This window comes from Pteropus medius, unplaced genomic scaffold, assembly GCF_902729225.1.
Source record: "Pteropus medius unplaced genomic scaffold, Ma_sr-lr_union100, whole genome shotgun sequence".
In the NCBI taxonomy this organism is placed as follows: domain Eukaryota; kingdom Metazoa; phylum Chordata; class Mammalia; order Chiroptera; family Pteropodidae; genus Pteropus; species Pteropus medius.
Genome location: NW_024350398.1, coordinates 310824 through 329996, shown reverse-complemented (window position 1 = coordinate 329996; position 19173 = coordinate 310824). Strand labels below are relative to the sequence as shown.

At 60.3% G+C, this 19173-nt stretch overlaps 1 protein-coding gene across 2 annotated transcripts in view; it reads left to right on the top strand.

Moving 5' to 3' along the window:
* Nucleotides 1–19173, top strand: part of NOS1AP (nitric oxide synthase 1 adaptor protein) — an 87308-nt gene that overhangs the window by 20125 nt on the left and 48010 nt on the right. For both annotated transcript variants that reach the window (XM_039839836.1, XM_039839837.1), the window contains exon 2: nt 16741–16812. In XM_039839836.1, the coding sequence (XP_039695770.1) occupies nt 16741–16812 (72 nt within the window). The remainder of the gene's footprint in view (nt 1–16740; nt 16813–19173) is intronic.

Here is a 19173-nt window from a genome sequence, read left to right as displayed (position 1 = left end):
AGTTTTCTCTAAGAGTCTATAAATGGGGTCGTAGTGGCCTACTGGCTTATTGTTCTAAAACTGTGATATTTTACATGAATTACGATTTAGAAAAATTTTCCTTTTTGTAATCTGGCAACAGTATAAATTATCGACGTCTCTTTCAGGTGACAGGTCACCTATTCAGTCTCAGCTGCCGGCGACTCCTCTGTTGTAACATCCTGCCGTGGCACCGCTTGGTCCTTCGCGTTTTGTTGTGCTATTATATAAAACACCACCAAAGAAATATTTTGGAACCGGTGTTTGTTGCCTTAATCTTGTTGTCTGCATTGAGAAGTTGCTAACTAAATGTTTCTTCCAGCTTTTCCTTAATTGCGGCATGATTAATTCCTCTCAAATCCAGGAAGCCAAGGTATTTATAGATTGTTGTTATTATTTTGTGGCCAGTAGAAGTGGCATTCACCGAGTGCCAAGAACGCGTCTGGCGTGATGCAGAACGTAGAATCACGTCTTAACTCTGCACCGTGAACTTGATGTGGGATGAGCTGGGCAGGGAAGGGGGAAGAAAGAGAAGACGTTTTCACAAAATTGTGCCTCTTCTAGAAGGGAAAAAAAATGAATTCAGTTCAAAGGGACACCTTAGGAATTAATTAAATGGGTAAACAGCAGTGACAGCCATCAAGACGGCATTTATGCTGAATTACACTGCTCTGAGGAGTGAGCCACGGCGAGCACATGGGTAACGTACCTCTAAGCAGAAACGGGGGGCTGTCAGTGGGAGGAGCAGGAGGGGTGGTGACACACCGTTAAAGGTCACAGGAAGGGGGAAGGCACCCAGCGGTCCCCCGGAATCCCCGTCCCTCCCGACCGACCGCATCCGGTGACTTTCCAAGGCCCGCCCCTCCTGCCTCTCGGCCGTCCCTGCATCCTGTCCCCAACCCTGCTGCTCTGGTTCTGGCCGTCTCATCTCTCGCTGGCCTTGCATCTTGTCCTCTGAGCTGTCACCCGTGGAGCTGCCACACAAGCCTGACCGAAGTTTGCTGTGCAAACCCTTCGGTCCTGGGCGCGAGACAGGTAGCACGTGAGAGGCCTCGCTCTGCGTCCCACAGCAGCCGTCACCCTCGAGCTCTGTCTCCGCCCAGCACCTCCGGCTTGTACCCGCTCAGCTCAGGAGTCCTTGTCCTCCCGCGCCTAGGGCCTTCGGAGCCGCAGCCGTCACAGCAGGGAGCGCGCGTGCCTTGCCGAGCACGTGTCGCCGGCGACATGTGTGCTAGCTCTCGGAAGGCAGGCGTGCGCCTTCCCGTGTGGTCTCCTGTGGGAATGGCTGCGGGCGGGGTGGGGGGCCGGCCGGGTCCCGCCGGGTCCATGCGCCTCGGGGACAGCGTGCACGCAGAGCGCCTGCGAAGGGTTTGGCATCCGCCTGCAGCACGGGGACAAGCCAGGCTCCTGGAGCCGTGGGAGGGAGCTCCTCTCACTCTGGAGCGCCTCCAGCACTGGAGGACAGGGACAGTCGGCTCGGCCGTCCTGCCTTCGTGGGCGTGATCTCGACAGGGACGCCCGCTCCGTCTGCCCGGCTGGCATTTACTTTGGACTCAGAAGCAGAAGCTTCTGCATCTCACAAGGGGACGGCCAGGTCTGTGCGGGGAGGTGGCAGACCCAGGTGTACTTTGTAGCTCGGCAATTACTGTCACCATCTGGGGATCTGCCTTACAGCCCCAGGGTGGCTGGGACACTTCCAACCTCTCTGGGGACCCAGGGCAGGCAGCTGAGCTCCAAGGCCACCAGCGGCAGACGGGCAGGCCTGCTTTCTAGAACACCGAAGGCCCCGTCCTGCGTGACCTTCATGACACAGTCAGTGGGCCATGTGTCATTGATTCGTCGTGTGACTTAGATGTGTCTGGGAAATGGGATATTATAAATCGGCTTTCTTTTGAAGTGGGAACTTGAACATTTTTTAAAAATTGAGTCAAAACTTTTTCATTGACCTTCCTTGTGTCTATGCGACATTGCTGGAGGTTCTGCAGTGTTGTGGGGTTGGGACTCGCGTACGTGACACCATCTGAGATCCTTATTCTGTAAGGCGAGTGAAAACTGTCGTGTGTGTGAGCGAGCGAGAACGGTGAGACAGCCAGGCCAGCGCTGTGAGGACGGTGTCACCGGGGCTGCTACGGCTCTGCGGAGGAGGGGTGTGCTGCCAGCCGGTGTGGCCGGATCAGTGCTCAGGGCAGAGACGAAGTGTGCACTGCCCCGAGGGTGGGGCGGAGGAGGTGGCGGGGGAGAGGTGACCCCAGGACTGGACACTGCATGAAGCCAGCCAGCCGCGGCCTTCCCTTGGTACGCCTGCGGTTATGGCGTCGATTTGACCAAACCCTGAACCCGCCCCTCGGGGAGCCTCATCTTATGAGCAGCAGAGCCCGGAGGTGGGTGTGGCAGGCTGGAGCCCCTCCCCCAGTGGTCCTCCACCTCCCCTGCTGCGGGGCTGGGGCGCCGCTCCTGACCTTTCACAGGTGGGGACGGCGATGTCGGGTGGTTCGCCAAGGCTGGAGGGGACAGGTGGCAGAGTCCAGGAGGAGGCTGGTTTTGTGCCTTTCCTTGAATAGCTCTCGCTGGTGGAGCGCAGAGGAGCTGCCGCCGGCCTCCCTGGGGGCAGCTCTGCCGTCTCCGTGTGCCCGGGGTGCCGGGGAGAGGACGCTGGCAGGCCGGCCAGAGCGCGGTCACCGTGCGGCAGCTCCCGGCGTCTCAGGAGGCGGTGACTCGTGGGACAGCACCTTGGGCACGAGGGTGCCTAGGTTCTGGTCACTTCGGGACCTGACCTCTGACCTCTGTCCCACCTCCAGCCGTCACGGGCCTGGGTGTAGGGGGCGGTGGTTGCTGAGATCTGAGTCCATCTTCCTTTGCTGCTCTGACTTTGTCACTCCTCGGCGATCCTCGCCCAGGGTCAGGGGGCACTGCACACAGCCACTTCCCTGCCCACCTGTGTCCTCTTGGTCAGTCCCAGCCTCAGCCACGGGGATGTGCACCCCCAGCTTCTGGGCCACTGCCGCCACCCCGGAGCCATTTGTCCCCTGCACTCCCGGCTAACGTCACAGGTGTGCTCTGCCAGGCACGCAGTCATTCCTGCTCTCGGCTCCTCCCGCAGCTCCGGCGTGGCACAGCTGGGTGGCCCTCACCCGAAGCCCCTAGGAGAGGGCAGGGCAGTCAAGGTGCTGGCAGGGCTGGAGGACCCAGCTCCAGGGGCCTTGCCGGCACGACTGGAAGGTGGAGCTGGCTGTGGCCGGAGCCCTTCGCTCCCTGCCGCAGGGTCCGGCCTGTGGAGCTGCTGAGTGCCTCACGACACGGCACGACACGGCTCCGGGCTTCTGGGGATGAGTGGGCTGGGACCGAGCCAGGGGCTGGGCGGCAGTGAGGCATGTGGACACTGTCAGGTTGGTAAACCCATGACCCCGTCGGCTCCGTGATGTTGTGCCGGTCAGTCAGTTAGGCCCACCCACCCTGATGGAATGGCCCGGGGCTGGGGACCAGGAGCCGGGTCACTGGAGCCATCTTGGAGGCTGGCTGCCATCCCGACACCTCGGTGGTTCATGTCATCGAGTGTGTCCCACTCACTTGGTAGTCCGTGAGGGCAGGGGGCCAGGTCCAGGCCGTCACCTGGGGAGCCAGACCCTTTCCGTCTCGTCGCCCCCCACCCCAGGGCCTCTGTCCCCCCAGGAACAGTGATGACAGCCGGATCTCCATTGGGGCTCTCCCTTGGTCACTGGGCGTGGCGGGGACACTACCCTCACTCATCAGTGAGCTCATGGACCCCATCAGGGGGCGTGGGAAGGGCCGGCAGCCAGGCGAGGGGCATGGCCCTCGGCCTCCCGGCTTCTGCACGTCGCACAAATCTCATAGGCCCGTGCTGAAGGCCCCGCATCTGGCGCTGCAGAGGGGAGGTGCCCGCTGGGCAGCCGGCCGTCGGGTCCTCGCGCAGTCGCTTCCACTGATAAGACACTGAGATGTTATGGCCGTTTCGTAGGCGAAGACATCGAGGCTCAGCGCAGGCCAGCGGCTCTCCTGAGACCCCACAGCGTGTGTGGCGGTGTGGCCTTCAGACCCCCCGCTCTGCCCGCTGCCCCGGAGCCAGCCCACCCTGGAGCCGGCGGGGCTCATCGTCCGGCAGTGCTTTTCTGTGGCAGACTGGCCATGGCTGCCACCCCTCTCCAGGAGAGAGGCAGTGTCCAGAGACCACCTCGCCGGTGCCCCTTGCCCTGCACCCCGGGGCAGGCTGCGGGAGGCGCAGGGGCGTCGGTGCTGCGGGCTGGCTCACCACCTTCTTCCTCCCACTGCAAGTGGGGCCTGGTGTCAAGGCTGTCGCCTCCTGCCCTGTAGGGGCTGCTTTTTCAAAATATGTTTGTATCAACCACTCGTTTTTGCTGCGGACACTCTGGGTGCCCTCACGCGTGTCCTACTCTCTGAAGGCCGCAGCCGGGAGGCCAGTGCGTGCTCCTGGCAGGCAGTGCTGATGGCGGCTGCGTGGTTTTCCTTTGGTCGGGTTTGCGAATGTGGGAAGCGTGGCCCCAGAGGATAAGCCTTTGTGGCGATGGGTGGGTGTTGCAGTTCTGGGAATTCGTACAGAAATATACACGTTACTATGAACACGTGGTTATTAATAATTGTCATGCCCTCGAGTAGCATTTCATTTTGTCTGTTTGGCCCCTTGATCTGCCCTGGGCAGGCGACGGAGGAAGAGGCTGCCGTGGCTGACTGCCAGTTTTCAGAGGGCGTCCCCGTGACCCTGTCAGGATTAGGGCTGAGGCCTGGCGTTCTGCCTGCCTGGGCGACACCCCGCGGGGCTGGCCTCGCTCTCTCAGCACCTGCTCTCCCTTCCTTTCCTATAACTGTGAGAGGTTGTGTGCCAGCTGGCGAGGCACCAGCACCTGTAGCACCCCAGCCAGGCCTGGGGGTTCACCATCTTGCGAGTGAAACCACACAGGTGGCAGGAGGGGACACTGCACCCAGAGCAGTGTCCAGAGCAGGCAGCCAGGATGGGGTTCACCTGGGTCTGGGGCATCCAGGCTGTGGAACCTTCAGGACTAGACCAGGACAGCCCCAGGCAGACCTGCACCGGCCCTGCCCCTGCCCCTAGACCTTGTGGGTCGTGGTGGGCGGCACGTGTACAAGTGTCCTTGGGGAGAGGGCCCTGCCTCAGGCTGTGCCGTGCATTCGCCCCAGTGGCTGCCTCCTGGCACATCCTGGCTTCGGGCCCCTGGTTGCCTCTGCTCTGCAGCTCCCAGCACTCTGGGGATGGGTAGTGAGCGCCAGAAGCTCCAACACTGAGGCGCGGGTCTCCCCGTGGTCGCTGGCCGGGAGTGGACATGGTCCACTTCCTCCTGGTGTCTACGGGGAGCGCTGCCCACCGTCCTCTGAGGACGAGACCAGACGTGGCCTGTTGGGCTTGTGGACACTCGATGACCGCGAGGCTTGTGGCGGCAAGGCCTCCACAGAGCTCAGTGCCCAAGGGAGAGGGGCAGAGGCTTCAAGGCTCCCTTTGGGGTTGTGCTCCGGTGTGGGGCACACGGGGACAGCTGGAAAGGCTTTGTATGTGAGGGGAGGTGGGGCCACGGTGGGTGGAGGTCTCGCCGTGGGAAAAACGGGGTACCCCGCGGGATGTGCGTTTAGCTCTGGGCGTGTGATGTGCATCTGCCCACCTCTCCACAGGAATCTACTGAAACGCCAGTTTCTCCTTAAAACTGACAGACAGATGAGGACCCCTGCTGTGCGCTGTGGGTGACTCAGAGCTGGAGGCCAGCAGTGCCATCTGCGGTCAGTGTTTGGGCAGCTTTGGTGCAATCTGACTTTGGTTCCTAAAGCGTTTCTCCATGTCCTAGAGGAGACTTGGTCTGCAGCCTTGGTCCCTGTCCTAGGCCACCTCCTCTTCCCTGCCCTGGCTCGCTGTGTTCCCGCGAGGTCCGCAGACCCGGTCTCCATTAGCCAGGGCTGGGTCGGGCCGCCTCCTGGACGCTTGGCTTGGAGGCGGCGCTCTGTAACTTTTCAGTAAAGTGCCCGACGAGGTGTTGGGGCCCACGGCTGTGTGGTCTGCTCAGTCCCCTGGTAACTCTGCAAAGTTCCCATCCCCGGGTGACAAGAACGCAGCTCAGGGAGGCTGACCAGCCGGCTCAGGTCCCTGGGACAGCTTGGTTCCTGTTCCCCAGGTGACGAGGAAATGGCTCAGGAAGACTGACCAGCCGGCCCAGGTCCCTGGGACAGCTTGGGGCAGCCGGGCTGGCATTGGGTCCACCAGGCTGCTTCATTTGATTCCGTCACACTGTCACTTTTAGGGCTTTGGCTTGGAAGCCTGGACACCGGTGTCATAGTCTCACCTTGACTCTGTAACTAGCTGGGTGACCTTAAGCGAAACACTTGGTCGCTGGACGTGGGCGTCTTGCCTGTTGGCACCACAAGCGGTGGCCTGAGACGTGGGCGCAGCCTCCAGCCCGAGGCCGGTCCCACCTCCCTGGGCACCACCGCCTTGGCCCACGCGGCCCTCGCCTCTGCCCCCGCCGTCTGCGCCCTCTCCTCCCGGGCCACCTGCCTGGCTTGCCCTGGTGGCTTTTCTTAGCCCTTCTCTCCACCTTCTGGTGAGAGGAATTGTTACTTTGGCTTTTGTTTGTCAGGCTTCCTGCTCAACAAACAAACCCAGGTCACCGTGTCTGAAAATCATTGCACCAGTACCTGCTGTTTCGTGATGACGATGAGAACGATGAATCACTGCCACGAGGCCCGCTGGGCGGCCACCATGGGACGCTGAGTGACAGGACGGAGGCTTAGCAGTCTGGGACTGCCCGGGGGCAGCGAGCCAGCTCGACAGCATCTTATGGCTTGTTGCTCAACCACAGGAAGAACGCCCGTCTGTCCGGCCGTTTCTCTGACCGGCTGGGTTTGCGCTCAGTGCTCAGGGTGCGGTGGTGACGACAATGACGTCACCAGTAGTTGCAGTCCAGCTAGGGGACACAGTTAACCTGGGAAGCAGACAGACACACACTCACCGTGCTGCTCAGGGGTGCCGAGCAAGGCCTGGGGACGAGCCTGGCAAGGGGGCTGGGACAGCATCAAGGCCTTCGCATCTGCGCCCCCTCTTCCCTCATGGCGCCCCTTCCCCCTCACGGCGACTCCCATGTCGCCAACGAGGAGCGAGGCTCTGACCCCGGCCCAGAGCGCAGGCCGGGTCCCCTGTCCCCCGCTCCCGCCCTCAGCGGTTTGGTCCTGGGCCCTGCGGTCTCTGTGCAGGGCCCGTGGGGAGAGCAATGGGAGCTCCCACGCTGTGATTCGAAGGCTCCGGTTAGAAGCATCTCCGCCTTCACGTACCACCCGGCTGACGTGATACTCAGTGCTGGGGACTCTGATGGCCACTGCCTGGCCCCTGATGACCAGTTCCTACGAGGTGCTGTTAGGGTTCAAGCGTGTCCTCGGGCAGGGCTCGTGAATTAGGACACTTGCTGCCACTATTGTCCCCACAGGGGCTAGCGCGTCTCCTTAGTCACCTGTGGTGGGACGGCGGGAGCTGAGGACCTGGAACACGGGGCAGGGAGGCTCGGTGGCTTCAGGAGGGTTGGCACAGCCCTGGGAGCAGGGCCGGGGGCAGGGCACCTAGCGAGGGGACGGGGGGGAAGGGTAGGTCGCCGGAGACACGTCGCTGCCCTGGCCTGTCTCCTCAGAGACGGCAGGCACTGTGTCCTCACTCTCTCAAGCCTCGGTCCAAACCGGAGCCCGTGTCCGCGCCCTCGCGGCCCACGGATTCCGGACCGGCGCAGCCAGAGGCCGAGCTGGGGCGGGCGCTGCGCAGGGCTGGGCGGCCCATCCTCGTCCTCGCCGGGCCCTTTGCCGTCTCTCTGGCTCTGTCCCGTCTCTGGCTCTGTCCCGTCTCTGGCTCTGTCCCATCTTCTGCTCATTTCCCTGGTTTCTCGCCAGCGCCTCCCCTTGTGCGGCGACCTCGGCAATGACCGCGGCAGAGCTGGTGGCACTGAGGTGCTTCCCCGAGGAGAGTGAGGCTCTCTCCATCATGCCCCGAGAACTCCCACGGCGAGGGGGCGCCTAGCGGGGGTGGGGGCTCCGTGTCCGAGGATGCGGCGGGGTCCGAGCCATGTCTCAGGCGGCGATCTCGCCGGTGCCGGTGCCGGCATGGCGGGCAGTGTCAGGAGGGGTCACGATGTCGGGGTGAGTGGGGGGCCGCAGGCTCTGCATTCTCCTCCTCCCGACCCTGAAGCGCCGTCTCGTTCCCGTCTCCCTGACAGGCTGTCTCTTCTCTGTCGTCGTCTCTGAATGTTGAGCTTTCTAAGTTGGAAAACGTGTAATGCCTAAGTTTTTTTTCTTGGTGCGTCTTTAAGAATATATTCCTTCCTGGAAGATTGGTGCTCTTCCTGTTTCGGGGTCACCCCAGTGGGCTTGGTCACCCGGGCAGTCCCAGAAATGGTGTGGTGTCTGCACTCCGCTCTGGAGCGTTCGACGGGATGCAGAAGTGATCTATTTTGTATGCGTCTTTCCTTTTGCCGCGGTGGAAAGGGGGAGTATGAGATGGGATTGCTGTGCTTTACAACGCAGAAAAAATTCATAGGCTTTGGGGGAGGGAAATACATTTTCTAGAACTAGAATTAAAATTCAGTAGTTACAGCTCATTTTTCCCCAGGGATTTTTTTTATCTCATGAGCTGAAGCATCTGGATGGCAGCCAGCAGTGCAGGGAGGCACAGCCTCGCCTCGAGGAGGGCACGTCAGAGGCTCGCCTGGAACCGAGTTCGGTGGCTCTTCTGCCTCCTTGTCCACGACAAGCCTGAAGGGGGACAGCTAGTCCAGTGAGCAGCAGCAGGTTTATTGAGGGGTCACGCACGGAGCGTGGGACGCACCGCTCAGTGTGACAGCTCCGTGGTCCTAGCCGTGGCCGCGCTGTGCGGCCGTGGCCACCAGCTAATCGCAGAACGTTCCCATCATGCCCAGGGGAGAGCCCGTGCCCGAGCGGTCACTGCGTGGTCACTCTCCCAGCCCCTGGAAAGCACCAGTCCACTGCCTGTGTGCGTGGACTTGCCTCTTCAGAACACCTCCGATAAAAGGGGTCGTGGAACGCGTAGCCTCCCACAACGGGCTTCCTTCAGCAGCACGTCCGGGGGGCCCCCGTGTTGCAGGGTGTGGGTGCGCCCTCCTCCGTGTGCCACGTTTCTCTGCTGTCCGCTGCGGGGCGTTGGCGTCGTTCCCGCCTGGCCTTCACGCGTGATGATGCTGCCAACATTCGAGGGTAGGTTTGCGCGTAGTTGCGTCTGCGTTTCTCCAGCAGTGGCGTTGCTCGGTCACGCGTCAGCTCTGGTTTGGAGGGACTGCCCGGCTCCTGGAGTGGCTGCGCCGTTTCCCACAGCAGCGTAGGAAGGTCCGGTTTCTCCGTGTCCTTGGCGGCTCCTGTGGGTGCCTTTTCGTTCCGGCCATCCTGCTGAGTGCGAAGGGTCTCGCTGTGCTTTGGACTTGCATTTCCCCGATGACTAGCTAGTGAGTGAGCATCTCTTCCTGAGCATGTTGGCGTCTGTGTAGCTCGTCACTGTTTCTCTTGGCCTCTCACCGTGCCTTGGACTTGCCCCTTTTCCTTCGTTTTTCCATAGGGGAAGTAACCCACCAGCGACCTGAGCACCCCGGTGGGCGAGGCAGGAAGCGCTCTGTGCTCAGGGCGCAGCCCTGACCTCTGCCCATACCCGCCTCTGCGATGCAAGCCAGAGATCTTAGCCATGGGCCTGAGGCTGGCGTCCAGGAGCTACCAGTACAGTTTTTCTGTCTTTCTGCTTTTCTCTCTCTCTCTCTTTGCTGTATCTTGTATCATCACAGTAAGAACAATAATCAGGCCAACCCATCTGAGCGTTCGCTGATGGACACCAACAGACCCTGGGAGGCAGCCTGTCCACCGGCACGATGGGCGGTTCAGCCTTCCCTCTGTCCCTTTACGGAGTCGCAAGGCATCAGCATAAAGACACGTCAGCACAGTTGCTTTGCACCCAGCCCCCTAAAGCTGAGAAGCAGGAAAGATACTGCTGTGATCTCGCCGAGCCCCTGGTCAGCAGTGACAGTCACATCAGCTGGCCTTCAAATAGTGCTTCTCTTTTGGAGGGGCCGGGAGAGGAAAAGGTATAAGCGCCTCATTCCTCATAGACCACAAATAAGCAAAGGCGGGGTGCAGCTGCATTCTGAGCATGTGGAAGCTTTTCTGGGGGGTTGTGTAGGGAGAGGGGTGGGGACAGGGGCGCCCACACTGAGGCCTCTGTCGTGTTGCATTTGGGGTCAGGACACCACTGAATGTCCACTTGGGTCCTTCTGAGTCGCGACTGGCCCTCCCGCACACCTCAGCACCCGGGGACCACAGCGGGCCTCGGTGTGGGGAACAGATGGGGTAGCACTGCCCCCCCACCCCCGGGCATCCAGCAGGTCACCGGCTGAGTGTGTGCCCTGGAATCTGGAGCAACCGCTGCCACCGCAGTTGGCGCTGCTTTGTTCGATGCTAATGAGGCGAGAACTTTCACCCCGGTCATGCAGAGGGACACTCTGCTGGGCACCAGGAGCAGCTTCTGTAGGGACTCACTTGCCCAGCAGCACGCTGGCCTCTCGGCCCCCAATCTGTCCTTGTGCAGGTCACTCAACCCCTGTGGCTGCTCCTTGTTTCATTAGCCAGGCCCTTTTCTGAGGGCTGAGAGTCCCCGGACAAACAGGGCGAGGTTCTAGCCCGCGAGGGGCCCGCATCCTGTGGGGGAGGCTGACAGTGACACGTGGGCAGCAAACCTCCCAGCACAGGTCGCGGTGAGTGCTGGGGAGGGGACACACAGGGTGACGTGAGAGAGCACTTCAGGTGGTCGCAGGGTTCTGGTGAGAAGCCTGTCCGTGCTCAGTGCTTTCATGCGACCTTCGCCATTTGTCATGTAACCTTGGGCATGACCCTTAAGGTTCCTTTTGGACTGGAAGTACCCTGCTCCTGTGTCCTAAGCTTTTAGCAGGTGTTGGGCCATCACAGATGGAGATTTCTAGGTCCGAGTAGGGTGTCAGGCTTCTTTCTGCTTATGTGTTTTTGGAGAGAGGACCCAGGGACCGAGGAATGTGACAAGTAGGCCGGGTGACAGAATAGAAACCAGGCCGGGAGGGTGGTGGCGAGCATGCAGGCAGGGGGAGGGGTGTCTGGATGGGGAGCCAAGAACGGGGGGAGCCCAGGAGGGGCTTCCCCTGCGTCTCACGTGGAGTGAGCTGTGAGCCGAGGCTGGGGAGCTGGGCGCTTTTTGGAGAAAGGCCGAGAACAAGGAGCACAGAGATCCCGGGACCCCGACACTGGGCCCCCCTATGGGGCCCTGTCCTTTCGCCCAGGAGAACGGGGCCCCACAGCTTTGGTGGCCCGGCCTGCACCGCGGGCGGGTGTGCCAGCCCCACGGCACGAGGGTCTTCTGAGGGCTGTCACTGTGGCCACTCTTAAATCCCAATGGGGCCTCTGCGAAGACAGCCCTTCCTACAGGCTCCGTGGAGCCTCCACGCCACCCCTGCAGTCCTGGGGCACACAATCGGGCCGTCTGTGGCACCCCACTGTTGGGATTCTGCCTGAGCTTCGTGCCACCCGCTACCCAGTCCCCGGCGTGCGCCTCAGGCCGTCTGACTGAGCTGTTCACCTTGCGGCCCAGCCAGCCTGGGTTGTGCTCTCAGGATGCTGTGCTTTTGAGGTGCTGCGGTTTTGGGGCGCTGTGATTTCGGGGCACTGGGTGAAAACGGCATGAATGCCACCTCACGGAGAGCAGCCCGTTCTTTCTGGGCTGACTGCCTGCTTGGTCTCTCTCCAGTGCCTTCAGAGTTTTTATTTTTTAGTTAATAGACTTGACGTTCTAGAGCAGCTTTTGGGTTGAGGAGAAATTGGATGGCAAGGGCAGAGTTCCCGTATCGTCCCCTCTCAGTTCCCCGGTTACTGGCCTCTGCTTCAGTGTGGCACGTTTGTTACAATGGAACCAATGTTAACTATGTGTCAATATCGGTTCTGTTGTAACAAATGTGTTGTATTTATTAACGTGTACACTTCTCTGCAAAGTTGTCTTTTTGTGTCTTGTCCAGTCATCGTATCTATTGTTTGACAGAGGCCTTGTTCGATGATACAGTTTCTCCAACGTTATCAGAAGCAGAATCGTGTGATGCGTTTATTTCTGATTCCTGCGTGAGGGCTTTTCCTGGTGTCTGGACACACTTGCAGAGACCTCGTAAGAAAGTTCCCTGAGGAGGTCGGGCGGGGGCCCTGGCAACCGGGTCGAGCTGTGTGTCTTGCTGCCACCAGGAGACACTGCAGTTCAGTGTGGCATTGTCTTCAGAAGATCATCTCCAGAAAACAGTGGGAAGAAGAAATGAAAAATGTTTGGGGGTTGATCTGGCACAGAGGCTGAGGTTGTCCAGAAGCGACAGAAGTGCCCGAGCCCGTTGGCGAGCCTTACTGGCCGTGACCTCCCGCTCGCCTGGGAGACGAAGCCACAGATAAAACTGACAAGAGCGTGTCGTGTCTCGGTGACCCAGGGCAGTTGCATCTGCCTTCTGTTTTCTTGCTGGGCACTAATGGAAGAGAAGCGGGCCGTGGCAGTTAAACGCCTCTCCCTGTTCCCCCTTAAGCTCTGCGTAGATTTCAGACCAGAGGCCCTGCGATAGCTCCCGGCAGGGGCTCCTGCGAGGTGGCACGGAGACCCCGCAGGGGTCCTCCGCATTGGAGTGGCAGGCACTTGGAAGGCCCCCATCAGAGCAGTCTCCCGCAGCTGTCTCCGGTCGCCAGGATGACCGCAGGCGTCTGGCTTCGGCCCCGTCAGGCGCCTGGGGAACGTTCGGTCAGGTGGGTTTGGAGAGTCACTCGGGACTGTACGGGGTGGGCGGCCGACTGATGCCGGAGCCCGGGTGGAATCCAGCCCTGAGGCGGCCGCCAGCCCCTCCGCACGGGGACTCTCCCGGGAGCACGTGGGGGAACACGCGTTCAGGCTCGGACGGTCCCAGGCAGTCAGGTACGTTTTGAGCATCTCCTGTGTGCCGGGACCCATGCGAGGCAGGGTCACCTAGGGATGAAGAGGCCCCGTGTGTAGCTGTGCGCACGCGATGAGGGAAGACCAGGGGACACTGTGTGAGCGTCTCAGCTCCTGGGGCTGTGGGGGCAGCAGCAGGAACTGGGGATGGGGCAGAGAGCCGCAGGATCACGGGGAGGAGGACCGGGCGGAGGGTGGAGGGGCCTTCTGTGCACAGGGCAGAGCGGCGCAGGAGGCCTTGGGTGTGCGATGTGTTCAGTGACCTTCTGCCTGACAGAGGGGCTGGGGCGCAAGCCGCAGCTGGACCTGCGGGCTGTGCAGGCCACGTGGAGGGCTTTGGTCATCACCGCCAGAGCGCTGCAGGCGAGCACGAGGTTCCTAAGCGAGGGGCTGCAGTCGATGTGCACGCGAGGGGCTGTCCAGCTCCTGGTTTGGTGGGAGCCAGGGGAAGCGGAGTGTGGCCCTCTCGTGCCCCAGGAGGGGAAGGCTCCCCAGGACCGGGCAGTGGCAGTGTGGGTGGAGAGGTAGAAGACAGAGTTGACAGGTCTTGGTCACTAAGTGGCCGTGATGGACGAGGGAGCGGCTCTTCAAAGGTGACCCCAGGCTTCAGGCTTGAACAACCAGCAGATAGGCCGTGAATCCACAAGAAAGGGTCGGGGAGGAGCGTGGCCTGGGAGACGGACGGGTTGCAGGAGCTTCGGCTTCCGAGATGTTCACGCGGTTCCCAGGCACTGAGCCGGCGACTCTGTTGGTCCAGAGCCCCTGCACCCCATGCCTGCGAAGGGGCAGAGAGGGCAGGCCATTGCCGCGTGGTCCCCTGCCCCTGGGCATCGGCCTTTGACTGAGAGCAGGGTTTTGCCTGGTCCCTGGAGGAGGCGACAAGCGGGGTCTTCGAAGGCTATTGGCTGGAAGGTGGATGAGGTTCAGGCCTGGGAGCCAGCTCTTTAGTCTCCCTGAGGAGGGGGCGCTGTCCGAGGAGCCGCTGGGCCAGCATGGCCAGCAGGGGAGGGTGGCTGCGAGTCTGGTCTCAGATGGCGCTACGCTTTGCCGGTCTCAGGACGGAGCCTTGAGACAGGCGGAGGTTCGTCGTGGAAGTTGTCGCGATGCTCTGGCTGTGGTGAGCTGAGCACGCACAGTCGGCAGTTAGCTATTCATACAGGCGCACACACACACACACTCACATGCACACTCATACATGCATACTCACACTGACACATACACTGATGCACATTAACATGTGCGCATGCACACATGCACATACGTGTGCACACGCACACACTGACACACACTCACGCGCACACACACTCACCCACACACTCACACATGCACACACTGACGCACATGCACACTCACCGTACATCCTGTTTGGCCCCGCCCTGCCTCCTGGCGCTGCGGCTCTGCTTCGTGCCCCACGTCATCGGTGGGGCGGCCGGCCCTCGCCTGGGAGGTGTGGGCCGGATCCCCGCTCTGGGCTTCTTCCCATTTCTTCCCTGAGCCTCGGGCTGTGGCAGAAGTGGGCGATCGGCCCCAGACGCGCTCTCAGAAAGGCAGATTTGTGACTTCCTTCCCACGGCTGGGTGTGGCGTGCGTCTGCGTGTGATGTGAGTGAGTGTGTGGGGTGGCCATGTGCAGGCTTTGTGTGGGGGCGAGGTGAGTCATGCGTGTGCATGGCGCACGTGTGTTGCGGTGTGCGTGTGTGGCTGGCGGGGAGAAGGGGGTGAGCAGGGTGCAGTGGCCGGTGTCCTCAGGTGAGCCCCTCCCATGCAGAATGTGCCCCGCCTGTCCAGTGTGGAGGCTGCCGCCCCTCTCCTCTGTGTTGCCTCTGTCCCCATGCACCCCAGGTTCCCCGTCTGCTTTGGGGTGCTCAGTCCGCAGTGTCATCCCTGAGGGGGAGGCGGTGGGCTGGGTGGAGGCGGCCGGTGGGACGGCCCGTCCGGGCAGTGGTGTTCAGGCCTGGTGGCGGGCGTCCTGGGCAGCAGGCCCGGGGTGGCAGGGAGCAGTATGGGAGGCCGGTACAACCCCCAGGCTCACCTGTAACGGTGACCTTGCTGGGCCGCAGGTCCTGGCACTCACTTGATGGCTGAGGGACCGCGAGCCTGAGACCCCATTGCCCAGTCAGTTCCACCCCCTGCTGACCTCCCGCTCCGGGTTTTGGGAGACAGCGCGGAGCACGCAGGGGAGGGGACACCACCGCTGGCCTGAGGACCTCTGACATGGGGCAGTCCCGAAACTGGTCCTCGCGTCATTCCTGCTGAGCAGGTCACCAACGTGTTGACACACTGCGCTTGGCAGAGCTCGAGAGAAACTCAGGGTACAGTGACATCAGACCGCACCCTTAGCTCTTGGGGCCTTGTTTACCCGAGCAGCCCCCAGGCGCTTTGTTGGCACGTGAGCCGCCCCCACTGCCCGTGGGGCTCTGGCTGGGCCGACGTGGCTCCCCCCAGCCGCTAGGACCCGCCCGGCCATGAGCCGCACGGACCGGGGCAGAGGCTGGGGGCGGCTGGCGCAGCGCTTAGCCTTTGAAGCCCGGCTCTCTGGGGCCGGCCTCAGCTCCTGCTTCAGGAAGAAGCTGCTGGTCCCGCAGGCACAGGCAGCGGTGACCGGGCCCTTCCCGGCTTCTGTTAGCCTCCTTGCTAGATGCTCTGCAGGTGCTCTGTGCCGTGAGGTCCTGGAGAAGCCCCTGGGCTGTGTCATGTGACCCGTGTGTAACAAGGAGAGGAGACCCAGTGGCCGCCACGGCCTGGGGCGGTGTGCGTGAGGGCGCGCAGCACATGCTTGGCGCACGCCGGCCTCTGCTTTTCTTGTCTGATCTGCTGAGGACCCATATCGAGATGATCGAGACTTATGACCGCCACTCCCACTTGCAGGAATCCAGCCCCGAGAGCCACGTGGAGGAGCAGACAGGTGTGCAGCCGAGGGGCTTTGTCACAGTGACAGAGGGCGAGGGCCCGCCCGTGCGGGTGCCATCCGGTGGCATGGGTGGGCCTGCAAGCGTGGCAGAGAAGGGTGCCACGCTGCATCTAAACAAGCTGCAGGACAGCGTGACTGATAGGTAAACGCTCCTGTGTGTCTCTGAGTATTTACGTCCATCAGCACACAAAGGAGGCGCACGTCAGACTGGGGCAGTGGCGACTTTAGTGTTTTGCTCTGCATACTCCAGTGAACAGCGAGGAGGTCTTCACAGATGAAACGTTAACCTGCGTGTCGTTCGGTTTTTAAAGTAAAAGCATAATCAGGTTAAAATTTTTACCGAAGTGTAATTAGTCCCCTTCTGCCCTCTCAGAACTTAGCGAAGCGTGCGAGCTCTCCTACGTCTAGGGCTAACTCTGGACCGCCATGATTTATGGAACGTGTATCCCTTTTCTCTCTGTTCTTGGAGCGCATTATCACGTGGAAGGCACGTTTGCGTAAGAGACTTACCCCTCATCTCATCGGATTTGTGAGACCCCACTGTACAGATGAGGAGCTTGACGGGGAGAAAGGCAGGGTGTCTTGCCTCGGGTGGGCTGGGGGAGCCCTCGCACCCGAGCCTTTCAGATCCGGAGCCTGCGCAGTAATTTCCTGTTTAGTAGCTTTTTATAAATAAAGCTGGCAGTAGTCCCCCAACAAGGCACCCGTGGCTCCTGATTTCTTCCTCTGTGCGATGGGGGGATGACCTGGGCGACCTCGGAGGCCCTTCTGCTCGGGGACACTCGCCAGCCCACTTCTCACCCAGCATCTGCTTCTCCCCGCAGTACGTCGGGAGCCTGGACGTGCCAAGGCCGAACAGCAGAGTGGAGATCGTGGCCGCCATGCGCCGGATCCGGGTGAGTGCTGCAGGGGCCGTGGGGCCGGCACCAGCCCTTGGCCCCGGTGGCTGCACTCGGCAAACCCAGGGCCCTCCCCACGCTGTGGGGAGGCTGTTCCCAGCTGGGTGGTTGACCTTGATTGAAGGCTAAGTTCGGAGGGATGTGATGGCTGGAGGGTGCTTCTCCCTCTCTGCTGACCTGCTGCTCCTCAGACTGAGATGCAGCCCCAAAGTGAGGGAGGGTGTTGAAGCCTCTCTTTATTCAAAGGCTAAGAAAAAGGTTTGATAATTAGCTGTTAATTGGCTCAAAACATTAAAAATAGTAAGGCCATTTATTGTGATGTGGAAAGTAAGATTTACTTGAATTTGAAGAACAAGTGTGGATTTCAGCAGCAGGGTTTCCTCAGCATCCCTCTGCCGGTGTGGGTCCGGGGCTAGGGGGTTTGGGGGGGATGGGGGTTGCCACAGGTTCCCATGTCACCTTCTGACTTATAGTCGGAGCAGAGTGAGCAGGGAGAAATCATCGCTCTTTACAGGAAGGAATTTGCCCTTGGGTAGGGACTTATTTAGATTTGCGCATTTTGAAGGTAGCTTTGGGGTGGGTGGATGGATTGCCATGACTTTTTGGAGGGGGTTTGGGGGTGGCTGGATGGGCCATCCTGGATGTCGCCTGGTTGGGGCTCCCTCTCTAGAAGAACCTCCAGCTGTCTCATCCCCCATCAGCCTCGTGGCCATGTGATCTGCTTCCCGTGCTCGGTGAGCCGCTCGTGAAGTTGGAGAGAGAGAGGCCTTGGCCAGCAGGCTGTTCGGTCTGTCGGCCAGTCGCTTGTTTAGACTGGGCGGTTTTAACAGCAAGGACTCTGGGCGTGCGCTTTGTTCCAACCCCCCAGTTCTCTGCTAGGTCCAGGCTGCTATTTTCCTTTTTTCTTGCCCTTTCGGAAGCTGTTTTGGCTGTAATTATGGTTGTCAGGAAGTAGGCCATGGGCTTCTGGGTAAAGGACTGTTCCTGACTTTGTCCTTTTGTGTTGGATGGGGCGAGGCTAAGGCTGAGCAGGGCACAGTGGCATTTGGGACACTCGTGTGGGCTCACAGGACGCAGGCCTTCCAGCCCGGCCTGGGCAGTGCCTGGTCCCTGGGGAGCAGCAGGGACCGCGAGGATCGCCACGTCCCGTGTCACGGTCGTGCCTTGCCACGCCCCTCGGGTGCCGGCCCCGGTCCCGGGTGCCAGCCCCGGTCCCGGCCACAGCTCTGCACAGGCCGGGGGTGGGCAGTGCGGAGGGAGGCCCCGCAGAGAGGCCTGCCCCCGGGCGGCTGCTCGAGGCGCATTTGCTGGTGTGTGTCCAGACCAGTTCCAGCATCTCCCTGATCTATCGTCACCTGTGCCATCCCGGTCGTCGAAATTCTGAGCATCACTCCTGCCTGCTCCTGCCGTGGGAGTGACGTCATTTCAGTTAAATAACAGTCTTCTCTGAGATGAACGCCTTTACTTTGAACTTATTGGTTGTATAATTTGTGTTTAATTTATAAATTTGCATAAGTCCTGTATGCATAAGTAGTTTCTGTCTAGTTCTATGTCACACGTATTAAGTGGTATTATAACAAACACGACTTGCCAACACTTTTCTTGGTGATAGCTTTATTGAGACGTAACTCCCATACCATGTAATTCACCCATTTTAGAGTATACAACTCTGGTTTTGAGTATATTCTCAGCGTTGTGCAGCCATCATTACAATCAATTTCGGAACAGTTTTGTCGCCCCCGCAAAAGAAACCGCTCTTCTTAGCCATCACCTCCTGATGCCCCCAGCCCCGGGCAAACACCAGTTTACTCTCTGTCTCTCCGGATTTGTCTGTTCTGGACACGTCATAGAAATGGCGTCGCACAAACCGTGGCCTTTGCATCTGGCTTCTTTGAACACTTTTCCAGGTGCATCCACGTAGCAGCTCTCGGTGCTGCATTTCTTGTTATTACTAAATAATGTTCCATAGTATGGATGTGCCACGTATCATTTGTTCATTCAAACGAGTGTTGGCATTTTTTTCCTTAAAAGGGGCCCAGCCAGACCTTACTAAGTTTTAGAAAACACTTGACGTGGGTCGAGCCGTCCATGACGGGATTCTCCTTGGAAAGATAAAGCCTGCGGACAGACGTCTCCAGGAAGCGGGGGGTGGCTGCTATTGTGTATGGATTGGTGGCAAAGGCCCTGGGTTTTGGTGACATCCGAGTCTCTAAGATGTGAATATGAGGGAGGGAGAGGGAGAGAGAGCCGTGTGAATATCTGGGGGAAGATGCCCAGACAAGAGGGGACAGTGCTGAGAGGTCCTCCCTCTGGCGGGGACGGGCTCTGTGGCTTCAGGAAACAGCAGCAAGATCAGTG